General features: G+C 37.0%; 2 protein-coding genes across 3 annotated transcripts in view; one reads left to right on the top strand and one right to left on the bottom strand.

The window, feature by feature from the left end:
* The window catches only part of LOC125031878 (protein disulfide-isomerase-like), a 5038-nt gene extending 626 nt beyond the window's left edge, over positions 1–4412 (top strand). The window contains 6 exon segments of the mRNA XM_047622868.1: positions 1068–1394; positions 1397–1845; positions 1998–2174; positions 2454–2699; positions 3353–3427; positions 3746–4412. Coding sequence (XP_047478824.1) covers positions 1068–1394; positions 1397–1845; positions 1998–2174; positions 2454–2699; positions 3353–3427; positions 3746–3799 — 1328 coding nt within the window. The 3' untranslated portion in view covers positions 3800–4412.
* A 1018-nt stretch (positions 4413–5430) lies between these two features.
* The window catches only part of LOC125031879 (aarF domain-containing protein kinase 1-like), a 15293-nt gene continuing 8223 nt past the window's right edge, over positions 5431–12500 (bottom strand). The window contains exons 5-11 of one of the 2 annotated variants that reach the window (XM_047622869.1): positions 12428–12500; positions 12166–12324; positions 11697–11855; positions 11224–11484; positions 10624–10821; positions 9090–9232; positions 5431–7514 (exon numbers count right to left, since the gene is read on the bottom strand). The exon at positions 12428–12500 is cut by the window's right edge and continues 65 nt beyond it. In XM_047622869.1, the coding sequence (XP_047478825.1) occupies positions 7313–7514; positions 9090–9232; positions 10624–10821; positions 11224–11484; positions 11697–11855; positions 12166–12324; positions 12428–12500 (1195 nt within the window). In that variant the 3' untranslated portion in view covers positions 5431–7312. The remainder of the gene's footprint in view (positions 7515–9089; positions 9233–10623; positions 10822–11223; positions 11485–11696; positions 11856–12165; positions 12325–12427) is intronic. The other variant, XM_047622870.1, reaches the window with a different exon arrangement.

Here is a 12500-nt window from a genome sequence, read left to right as displayed (position 1 = left end):
GGGCGGGGTGACGTGGCACGGCCAGGCTACAAGCACGGCCACCGGTCTCCACTCCCGGCGTGCACGTCAGCCAGCCCAGCATCATTTTTTGTCTTGCAGTTAGTCGCTGGCGGGCAGATCCTTTTAGAATGTAATGGGAAGATGTGCGCGGTGGAATGGACATTTTCTTGAGCGAAAGGGTTGAGTGGCGTCTGTCCATTAGCGGAGCACTCAGACCTGTTGGGTTAATTCGGCACGCCTTGCACGTAGTCATTGAGGAGTGCAATTACTCGCATCTCCCTTGAGTTGGCCCACGTATACCCGCGGAAACCTCTTAGCGAAGATTTTTCGCTGTCTGATCGTTTTAGATATTATAACAATCGTCTCCGTTTTAATCATTCAGTCCAATATCGGAAAAATCGAATCCTTAATACAGCCACCAACTTTTTTTTTAAGAAGCACGTGTCCTGTAGAACCTAGATGCCATATGTATAGATAGAATAACCGGGTGTTTAAACTCCTATTGAAGTTCACGGTCATTGTTGCGTGGAGGCGGCGAGCCCTCGGGCCCTATCGCGGGGGCGACGTAGTCGCTTTGGAAACGGGTTTTCCGATGGTGCACCGGCGATGACCGCACGATTCCGTACATGAATGATCGCAATATGCCTCGTTATCGAATTTAAGGAGCGCCGAAGCTCGGATGAGCGTATTCGGCTCCGGAATGCGAGGAAAGGGGTGTAGGACGCGGAAAGGACTCGGGGGAAGGGAGAAGGCGACGGGATCGCCTTGCGGGTGAACGACCGCCACCTCACGCTGCCATGCCTCGCTTCGCACACCTCGCCAAGGGATGGCGGACCGTTAACAAGTGACATGTGCGGATGGGAATGACGGAAGCGGAGTGGAGGATGTTGACACATGGGAGTTTGTGTAGAGCTGTACCATATGTTGCCACTGTACATTACATGTTGCTCTCGTTATGACCTTGTCAAAGAATTAATAGGGGAAACTTAAACCTTCAATTTAACTACTTTCTAATAAAGTTGGATGATAATTTCTGCCATATTATAATTTTTTTTTTTTTTTCCCAGATGCACCATGGTGTGGTCACTGCAAGGCTCTTGCCCCAGAATATGCCAAGGCAGCTCAAAAACTTGAAGAAATGGGATCTGCTATTGCACTGGGCAAAGTTGATGCCACAGAGGAAACTGATCTTGCTGAAGAGCATGGTGTCCGAGGTTACCCCACCCTCAAGTTCTTCCGTTCTGGCAAATCTGTAGACTATGGTGGTGGTCGTCAGGCTGACGATATTGTCAACTGGCTTTTGAAGAAAACTGGTCCCCCTGCCAAGCCTTTGGCTACTGTTGATGATGCTAAGGCCTTTATTGCTGAAAAGCCTGTTGTCATTATTGGATTCTTCAAGACCAGCAGTCTGATGCTGCCAAGCAGTTCTTGACTGCTGCCTCAGCCACTGATGACCATCCATTTGGAATTACCTCAGAGGAAGCTTTGTTCACTGAGTATGGATTGAGTGCTGATGGTATTGTTCTCTTCAAGGACTTTGATGAAGGAAAGAATGTGTATGAGGGTGAGGTAACTGAGGATGGTGTATCCAAGTTTGTTGCTGCAAACTCTCTACCTCTTGTTGTGGACTTCAACCATGAGACTGCATCAAAGATCTTTGGTGGTGATATCAAGTCCCATCTCCTTATCTTCCTGTCAAAGGAAGCTGGACATTATGATACTCACCTGAGTGCTGCCACTGCTGCTGCTAAGGGCTTCAAGGGAGAAGTTCTCTTCGTGACCATTAATACAGATGAAGAGGATCACTCTCGTATCCTTGAATTCTTCGGCATGAAGAAGGATGAAGTGAGTATATTGGCTTAGTACGTTTCATACAGAAATGCTTTGTATAAACCTTTTGAATACCATTCCATAGTCGCTAATTTAGGGGAAATTTTATGTATAGCCCAATTTGTAATTTACAATTGAGCAATTAAGTAACCAACGTGATTTTGCAGATCCCAGGCCTCCGTATTATCAAGCTGGAGGAAGATATGGCCAAGTACAAGCCTGATAGTTATGACCTCAGCGAGAGTGGGCTTACTGGCTTCGTCAAGAGTTTCCTTGATGGAAAGCTGAAGCAGCACCTTCTGTCTCAGGATCTGCCAGAAGACTGGGATAAAGAGCCAGTCAAGGTAATAACTTTTTCCAGACAAATATTTGAAATATGGAGTTAGATGCATTTAGTATTAAGTTATAAGTTTGACCTTGTGTGAACAAGTAATAGATGAATGTGTACACATTTTGTGGATTTGGTTTCATAATTGCATTGCAGAAACTATATGAAATGCAGTAAAAATGTATAGTTAAAATGAAACCATTTCAGGATTCTGTATTTTCCAAATATAAAGGTCAGAAAAAACAAAACAAAAATGCCAAATGAAATGGGAATATAATGTAATTGAATTCTTCAGGTTTTGGTGTCCTCCAACTTTGATGAAGTTGCCATGAACAAGGAGAAGGATGTCCTTGTAGAGTTCTATGCACCATGGTGTGGACACTGCAAACAGCTGGCACCTATCTATGACCAGCTAGGTGAAAAATTCAAGGACCACAATACTATTGTTGTGGCGAAAATGGATGCCACAGTCAATGAGCTTGAGCATACGAAGATTCAGTCCTTCCCAACCTTAAAACTTTACAAGAAGGAAACTAATGAGGTAAGGAATGATGTCTGTAACCTAGAATACTTTAATTTTCCATTGGATTTATACATCATTAAATTTGGAATATGTAATATTTAATTTTCTTGAATTTGAATTTCAGAATTTTAAGTGCCCTACTATTAGTGTACAATTATCCTGCTTTTAAAAAATGGAGAAAAAAATTCTATGGATTTTCGATAGTGGTAAAAAAAAAAAAAAAAAAATAAAAAAAATCAATCAATATTAATGGGTCTCATGATTCACTTGCAAAACTTTAATAAATTTCTTTAAAAATCATGTTCCTATTTGCAGGATTTATCATTATAGAATTGATATTTAATGGCCATTTATTTAGGTTGTTGAATACAATGGAGAACGCACATTGGCTGGAATGTCCAAATTTTTGGAAACTGATGGGGTTTATGGCCAAGCGCCACCTGAGGATGAGGTAGGAATTGATGAGCCAAAATGCATTCCATGAGGGCTGTTTTGTAGCTACTGCGTCACCTGCTGCACTTACTCCTTTAACGAAACCTAACATTTTGACCCATCTTGTGCAGATTGGGCAATCGATGCCAAGCACTTGATTCTTAATGTTTGGTATCGTTTTTAGAAGTAACTTTTGCTGACTTTCATGCAGACTTAACACTCCTTGACCCTTTTTATAGGTTGTAGATTACAATGGAGCACGGACTTTGGAGGCCCTCAGTGATTTCCTTGAGGGCAAGACTGTGGATGATCAGGTACTTTGATATAGCTCCTTTCTCAAATTCAATTGCATGTTCTTTGTGGTAATAGTAGCCATTCTAGTGCTATCGGATTTCTTTACCAAAAACTGTAGATTACTATGAATTGGAACTGTGCATCAAAGGAACAAATATTAAGGTCATGGTTCTTTCTTTCTCTGAGCTTTCCTGCACTTAGTTTGAACTCTTGCTTTTTGCCCAAAAATGAAAATGCTTTGCAAGTTTTTTATTTATTCTGATAATTATGAAATATTGGTATAATAGGAATAGAATATGATCTTCAAGCCAAATTAAAATTTTTGTCTCGACTTTCAGGATGACGAGGAGACTGATGAGGATGGTGATGTGCCAGCAAAGGACGAACTTTAAAGAGGTTGAAAGTTGTTTTATGCGAGATAAATTGCTTTTGGTCCTAGCAGTATGACTACAAGAAAATACTTAAATTTTCTTGGATCCCATGGAAAAATCGGTCAAATAAGGGGAAATTAGTCTGTTTGGATTGCTGGGATCAGTGCTATAAAAAAAATTTGGTACTTGATATCAAGTATTAACATCAGTGTACTTCTGTAGTGTTCAGTCAATTTGGTTCGAAGTGATCTGAAAAGTTTTTATTTTTGACTACAGACATTCCTAATCATTAAGATATATTTTTTGTACTTGGGGCATTCTAATATTTGTGACTGGAATAGGGAATGGTACAAATCTGTTGATTAACAAGAAGTGCTCTAAATTAATGTGTAACAACTTCATCCAAGGCTATGCAGGTGTGTGGATGACAATGATGCTCGTCAAGTTATTATTATTATTATTGTTTAATTTTGACCCAGGCCTTGATGATAGCTTCAATGTCTTCCACCAACTATCTCCCTGTACTTGGCACAATGCTTCCCGTGGCCGTGTGTTGTGTGAGTGTAAATGATGACAAAGGTCCTTGTGCAGTGTATGAATATACCAGTGACTTTTCCAATAAAAGGAAAAAGGGTGTGCTTTTTTATTAAATATGTCCTTTTTAATTTTTAAAGTACAGGTATGCGTGCAAGAAATTTAATGCATCTTCACTTCATATACTAGGACTTTCCTTGAACATGAAAGTTTGCCTTGGTTAATATAAATGTAATACTTGGTTTATATTGAAAAGGAGTCACTGCTGTATCTAGACTATCCTTTGCAAGTTTTGTATAAAATGGAACAAAAGTTGCAGAATAACTGGTTATTGCTAGTGTTGTAAATAACTTCCTATGGATAAATTCTTTACACCTGTAAGGGTATAATCTACCTTTATTTGATGAATGGTTTCCTTGCAAAATACTAGGTGGCATATGTAAGTACTTTACATCTTTGAAGCTAAAAGTTAACACATTTTTGCCTTAAGGTAGTCTGCTTTACATTAAATGTAGTATTTACAGTATCCTCCAAAGCTTTTCTTGCACTTGACAGATTTGTTCTTCACAATTGTATGAATGTGCTCCAAGCAAATTTACTTTATGGTGCTAAAAATTTTGGTTTGATACAGAACTTTAGAAGTAAAATTAGATTAAGAATAAAACTTAATCATTATAAAATCTTACACCTCAATCTGGGGGCAGGTGGTGTAATGCCCTACTTAAGTTTTACTGCATCTTTTCTAATGGGATTAATTAGCAATGCTAATAGTAAAAAGATGGAAAAGGTAATTGGGTCATATCAGGCAAACCTTTTGATTTACTTAGTGATTAAATAGCTTGTGCTTCACATTAAAGTCTCGATGGATAGGTTAATACAAAAAACTTCATTCTTGCACCATTTAGAACCAATGCAAATGACTCGACACTAGATACACGATATAAAGTAGGATATCTTAGCCATATTGATAATTGGTAACTCCCCTCAATACCTTGCTTGTTTTCATGGGGGATTAGAAGGACTGAGGGCCAATGTAGGGGATCACCTCTGCCTTGGACTGAGGCCCTTGCCTCGACTAATTTTGCATGTTTTTTTTTTTTTTTTTTTTTTTCTCCCCCCCCCCCACCCCCACCCCTTTCCTTTTAATTTTCTTCAACCTCTGTCCTCTTATTCTAATCAACTTTCACCACTTTATCACAAGTCTATACAACCTTTGATGTTTATTACATTTGTTTTTAACTATTAACCATTCTGGGAATCCACAAACAATGCCTTATGAACTAAATCTTCCTTTCCCAGGGGCTTCTTGCCCCAAGCTCTCACCCAATGACTAGATTTTGAATACACCATAAATAATAATTGATACTTTTTAACTACTGGGAAAAATGAAATTGAACCAGTTGGGAAAACTTTCAGAGTATCGGGTTTAATAGTTCATCTAGTATCTTCCCCTTTTCTGGGATCTGCATACTCAGGAGAAAGAATTACTCAACTATTTTTCAAGGCATATTTCTTGGTAATTTTTCAGTTCATGCAAGTAAAGAACTGAATTGGCAGATATTAGCAAATGAGAAAAATGTATGTATATATAAACCTGCATGGGATATAGTGATGTATGCTATATGTGAAGGCAAAACAATTATTTTGCCTGTTGAGAAAAAGGCACTGTTTCAAAGGCCCCATCCAGAAGAACAGGCTGTGACTGTTGGTCAGTGGCCAGTGACTGGATATTTCACACTTCCTTAGCAATGTTACCCAATTGAGCAGTCCCCAGCAGCCAGTGGCTACCACCACGCACACCTGTGTTATCTACAGGTGGTTAGGTAGTGACTGTAGTAGTACCAGTAAATGTTGGGCAGTGGCCTACACACACAACCACTAACCTCCCCCTAAACATTGATTTGAAATGTTATTTGGTTAGTGTTTGCCCAACAGACACTGTCCATTCATCTGGATGAGGTCCTAACTCAAATAGACCATACCAAAGTTTTGATAACGGCAAAATTTAAGAGATGTGCATGATTTATGGTTTATAATTTGTGCACAATTGTATGTATGTGTACTAGATCATTTATACATTAGGATTTGTATTATTTTCTCTTAATTGTTTAGTTGGTAAGGTGAACATTCAAACAAAAATGAGCAAATGCAGCATGTTCTCCCCATTTCATTTTCAAATTACTCTTAGGAGCAGTATTCTTTGCAAATGGATACACACAAAAATATTGTGTATATATTTCACATTTCATATCTCATTTCTGTGATCTTTATTTTTGCAATATATAATTCTCATATACCTACATGTATTATTATTGTTTATCCATTACAAGATATAAAAAAAAAAAAAAAAAATTCTCAACACAACTTAATAAATAGCCACTTAATAAGTCATCTGCCAATTGTTAAAAATACAAATAATACAAAGCTATTAAAATGGTGTGTAGGAAGTTGCTGTTGTGATTAAATCTCCTTCATACAAAGTGTTTTTTTTTTTTTTTTTTTTTTTCTTTTTCTCAACAGTATTTCTCTTAATCCATAATTGGTAAAGCTAAATGATGATAAAAAGCAAAAACGTTCTACCAAAAAAAATTCTATAATATGGAGATATCTCTTTCTAAAGATCACATTATGTGAATTGGTAAATAGCATTCAGTAACCTTTTTTTTTTTTTTTTTTGGGGGGGGGGGGATGTCTTATCCCTTGCTTCGAAATTAAAAGACAAGATTATTATTCATGTTGCTTTCTTTCTATTCACAAAGGATAATGAAAACAGTATTACCAACATTATTACTTTAATTCAAACCAATATATTACAGCATATATATATTTATATACATACATATCTGTACATGCATAAAACTGTAAATGCACCATTTTAATTTTATAAATAAATATACTAAAAAAATATTTAAAACCAAACCAACAGACATTTTTTGTGCAATAATAAAATATTTACATAACAATAACAATGATGACAGAAGTTGCACTATTATCATCTGTTCAGTCCACTTGCATATTAAGATATTTACCAAGTCTTGAATGCAAGTACCATAAATAAATGGTGTAGACCGAGATCCGAAATTGGGCCCAAGTCTCTTCAATGGTGATTTTACTCTTGCATAGGAAGGAATTGCATAGCAATCTCTGTTGTTCATAAAGTGACCTGATGCAGCATCGTGACATGGTTATGAATGATGTCATGCTGTAAAGCAACAAAACAGGGACTTTGTTAAGCAGATATATATGTAGGCCAGGAAAGGATAACAGGGGTGGGGGGTGGGGGGGATAAGACATGCCACACCTGAAAATAACTTTATATGACTGCTAAGTAGCTATTATTAATCCCTTATGCTGAAATGGAGGAACATACATGCCATGTCCACTGTGATTTCAGTTTATCAATTGTGTTTAAACACAGATGTCTCAACAAGTACTTAATCGCCATGGAGTATTAGTATTTTAATAATATTATAATCATAATAATAACTCGATATTAACACCCATAATCCCTTGCTTGTTGTTATCGTGGAGGGCTTAGGAGGTTGAGACTGAGGCCCAATGTAGGGGTTTACCCCTGCCTTGGACTGCAGTCCTTGCCTCATCTAATTTTGCAGGGTCTTTTTTTTTCTCCCTCTTTCCTTTTTTGCTTCTCTTCTTCATCCCTTTCTGTCCACTTATCCAAATCATTAACTCTTATTTACACTTTTTGCCAGAATACTTTACCATAATGCTATGTAACTTTTGATGCCTGGTACCATTGTTCTGACCATTGACCATTCTGGAAATCCACAAACATTGCCCTACTGAACCAAATTTTTTTTTTTTACCTGGGGGCTTTGGCCCTAGCCCCACCCTATACCTATGTTTTGTATACACAGCTAATGACCTTAGATGTTAACATGGCATAAAATTTTCAATAGATAAATAAAGTATCTCATTGTTGTCATGAGGGCTAAGGAGGCGGACACTGAGGCCCAATGTAGGGATCACCCCTGCCTTGGACCTCAGTCCCTCACCTCCACTAATATTGCAGGGTCTTCTCTTCTCCCTTTTTTTCTTTACCTTCTCTTCTTCATCCCCTTCTATCCACTTATCCAAATCGCTAACAAATATTTACCCTTTTTGCTAGAATACATTACCAAAATGCAGTGTGACCTTTGATGCCTGGTCCATTTAATTGTTTTGACCAATGACCATTCTGGAAATCCATAAACATCACCTTGTGAACCAAGCCCCACCCTATTGTTATATTTTGTATATGCTGCTATTAACCTTAGATGTTGATGCAGAAGAAACTTTTCTATAAATAAATATCAATATTAATTGTGTTACGAAAAAAAATCCTAAATATTTAAGTAAAGGGGATATCTGGTAAGGTTATGTAGGATCTGCTAATTGGCTCTTTGGTGGCTCAGCACTTGCAGAGCCATCTGTGTGCAACAAATTTCACAAAGGACAATGGGCAAAGGGTTAAAAAGCAAAACAATGAAAAAAAGAAGAAAGAAAGAAAAAAAAAACTACTACTACTACTACTACAAAATAGGCAATCATCTAAAATTAGCATAAATAGATAAAAAAACAAACTTCAACTTTTTTTCAAACTTTACCTTGGAAGAGAATATTTATTCGTAACCAATATCCCAGCGAATTCACACATTACACAATGTAAAAAAAAAAAAAAAAAAACTAGTACATACACAAAGTCTAGCATTTTTTTTAAACACCTGTATAGTTGATGGCATTATTGTATTTCATTAAAACAATGAAAGCATCCTACCTTTCTTGAGTATTGAGGGAAAATTCAATGCCCCTTAGTAAGTCATTTGTCTTGAAGATTAGCAGCATCTGTCGTGGGACTCGATTCAATACAGCTGATATTTCTGGCAAGTATTTAGCAGCATCTGCCTTAATCTCATCTTGCTGAGGAGACAAAGGAGGGTCCAATTAGTAAAATGACATGACCTTTTCAGCTGCTATCCTTTACTTCTGTACTTCCCCAATCCCTTGCTCGTTGTTCTCGTGGGGGGGGGGGGGGGGCCTCACTCGTGGGCCTCAGCCCTCGCCTCGACTAATTTTGCATGGTCTTTTCTTCTCCCCCTTTCTTTTTCTTTCTTTTCTTCATCCCCTTCTTTTGGCGACTTATCTTAATTGTTAACTCATTTTTAGCTTTTTCTCCCACAATACTTTATAACAGTGCTATATGACCTTTAATGTCTAGCAAATTTATCTGTTTTAACCATTAACCAATTAAATTCTACAGCACAGCTATTGTCACAACTGCGAGATTGCTCTGGACCATCGGCGGTGTTTACCTCACTCGCGACTGGCTCGTTCACCGTGTTGGGGAACGAGGGTATCGGCCTAAACATCGGCGGGGCACATATAAGGAGCACCGGTCAAAAAATCAGTAGTTGTCCCGTGACTTTGACGTGTGTGCTTCCTTCCGCCATGTGACCTCGCCTGCTCCGCTGGATTCTCTCCCTGTTTGTTTTGTAAATATCCTGTTTGTGTAGTGTAAATAGTGCCCTTTAGCATTAAAACCTTGTGTATGTTTCCTCTTGTGTGTTTCCGTTGACCTGACCGCTCTGATTCCTTAAAACGAACCCTGACAGCTATCTTTTAATACAAAATAATTTTCTTTATGGGTAATAAATGGTAAAAAAAAGGGGATTTTAGCAATTCTTCATAAAAAAGTTTTGTCTTAGAATGGGTATACCCTAGTTTATAATCAGAAAATAAACAGTTTACAAGAGAAAAGTATCTAAATATTGGGAAGTATAAGAAAACACATTCATGAGACAGTTACACTACTTGCAATGTATTTTTGCTATTAGTACACTGCACAATCCTTACTATATTCTGCTAAAAAGCACTGTTGTGCAGTGCAACTAATATTTTAATGATTCCTTTTTCAGAAAGGATCTGCATCTGACAGCCAAGGGTTCATTATTGGAAACAAAAAAACATACATGATCTTGCCAGTAGTAATATGATATAATGTTCTCTAAACAAAGTCTGCAAAATAATGGAAGTGTATATATCAAACACAACAATACATATCTTTCAGCGAAACTCAACTACTCATAAAATTTAGTTTAAAAGAAAATAAGTTCTCAAAAACTGTATCCTGTAAAACTTCTATTTACATGATTACCCCTTGAACCCACCAAGATTCAAAACAATGCCAAGTGCAAAATTTCATAACAATCTCATACTACTTGAATTTCAAATAAAATAAAATACAATAAAATAAAAAACTTCTAACTCACACAGATACATCAACTAGTAACAATCGCAGCATTGTTTCTTACCTCGCCCGAAGACCTCTCCTTTTTGTCGATCCCCTTGGATATTGAGTCCCATGAACGAGCAGTAACCATGCAGGCAAATAAGCCAAACAGTTCTCCAACACCAAGTTGCTCTCCATACTTTTGTACTTCCTTCAGGTCTGCATTCAAAATGCTTAACCAGAACTTACTGTATGTTACTCTAAAGTCATTGGTTAAATTCTGAAACAAAACCAATTACTATTTTATAATATGACTGATTAAATGTTACCTTATAATCACATCACCTAGCTTTGAGTAATGATGACGAGCATAATGACATGCAAATCTTTTATTTGGATGTTAAAACTGGTCAAAATTCATTGAAATAGGCTTATATATCTATATCACATATGATAATAACTTTTAATCATACAACTTGTTTCTATATACTTACATACAAAAATAAAGAATGAAAATACACATGATTTAACCAAACTTTTTTACATTTTGCCAATCAACATTTTAATGAAGTCAAGTTTTCAGTCAACAGCAAGTCTTAAAAAACAAAAACAAACACAAGTTTAAAACAAAAGCCTTGAAAAAATGTAAAAACAAATAATCTTTCTTTTAAGATAAACTTACTGTATAGAGACCATGATCCAGGAGGATAATTTCAGCAGAGTTTCCATTTTTTTTCACCAGCACATTGCCGGGATGAGGGTCACAGTGCACATAACCATTTACAAAGATCATTTCAGAGTATAGTTTGCTGATCTTTTCTGAGACTTCTCTGGTATTGATGCCATGCTCTGTCATGTAGTTACGGTCATTGACTTGACCCCCTTGGCAGAACTCCATAACCAGAACTCGTGATGTTGTTAAGCTCCAGTCTATACTCGGAATCTGTTAAGTAAACATATCATATACCATGATATTATAATATACCTGCCTTAAAAACTTGACTATTCTCAGTAACAATTATGACTCTCCATTACAAAATATCCATCTATCTTTTATCCATCTATGCATCAGCCAAATGTTTAACACAATAATAACTGAGAGAAACTTCAAAAAAATTTAGAATACCTATCTGTACATCTTATTTTCTTACATACCTTCAGCCATGGGAAGTGATAAAACTGTCTGGCTACTTCCTCAGCATTTCTTGCTTCATAACAGAAGTCAAGCTCTTTGGGCAAGTTCTTCTTCATTTCATCCACCAGCCACTTAAAACTGAAGTCAGGGAAGATTTGGGCAACTACATTGACAAGTAACTGAAAAGAACAACTGTTTTATTAATCATCTGATTAATCGGTTATGAGTATATAGTATATATGATAAAAAAAAAAAAAACTAAAAACTAATGTTGATGATTATAGATGTAATACAATTACTATAACAATATGCAACTACCACAAATAATACTACATTGAAGGATAGACTAACAAAGAGCCAAATTTCCAGGAAATCAGAGAAGCATCTTGTGCAGTTTGACAAAATAAATCTCCAGAGAACTTAAAACACTAAATCTCTCCCATAGCATATGTAAATAAAGAGTCTTAGTCATATCTTGTAAGAACTGACCTCCATTCCCTTCATATCAATATCAGCATGTGCCTTGACACTTGGGTGTTGCACTTTGACTGCCACTTCTCTCCCATCAGTTAACTTTGCTCTGTGAACTTGGGCCAGGGATGCCGCTCCTAAGGGGTTGGGGTCAAATTCAACAAATAATTCTTTAGGCTGTAATGAGAAACAAAAGGGTTAAAAGTGATCAACACAACTTACAATTCTGGACATAAGGCTGATCAAATAGTATCAGAAAAGAGAGTATCAAATTACCTACCTCACATTTTAATTCTTCACGTAAAACTTGATAGACCTTTTCAAGTGGTGACTCTGGGGCACTAGAGTGAAGG

This window comes from Penaeus chinensis, chromosome 13 (assembly GCF_019202785.1).
Source record: "Penaeus chinensis breed Huanghai No. 1 chromosome 13, ASM1920278v2, whole genome shotgun sequence".
NCBI classification, from domain to species: Eukaryota; Metazoa; Arthropoda; class Malacostraca; order Decapoda; family Penaeidae; genus Penaeus; species Penaeus chinensis.
The sequence above is the reverse complement of the archived record's forward strand: the minus strand, read 5'-3'. Positions and strand labels throughout refer to the sequence as shown.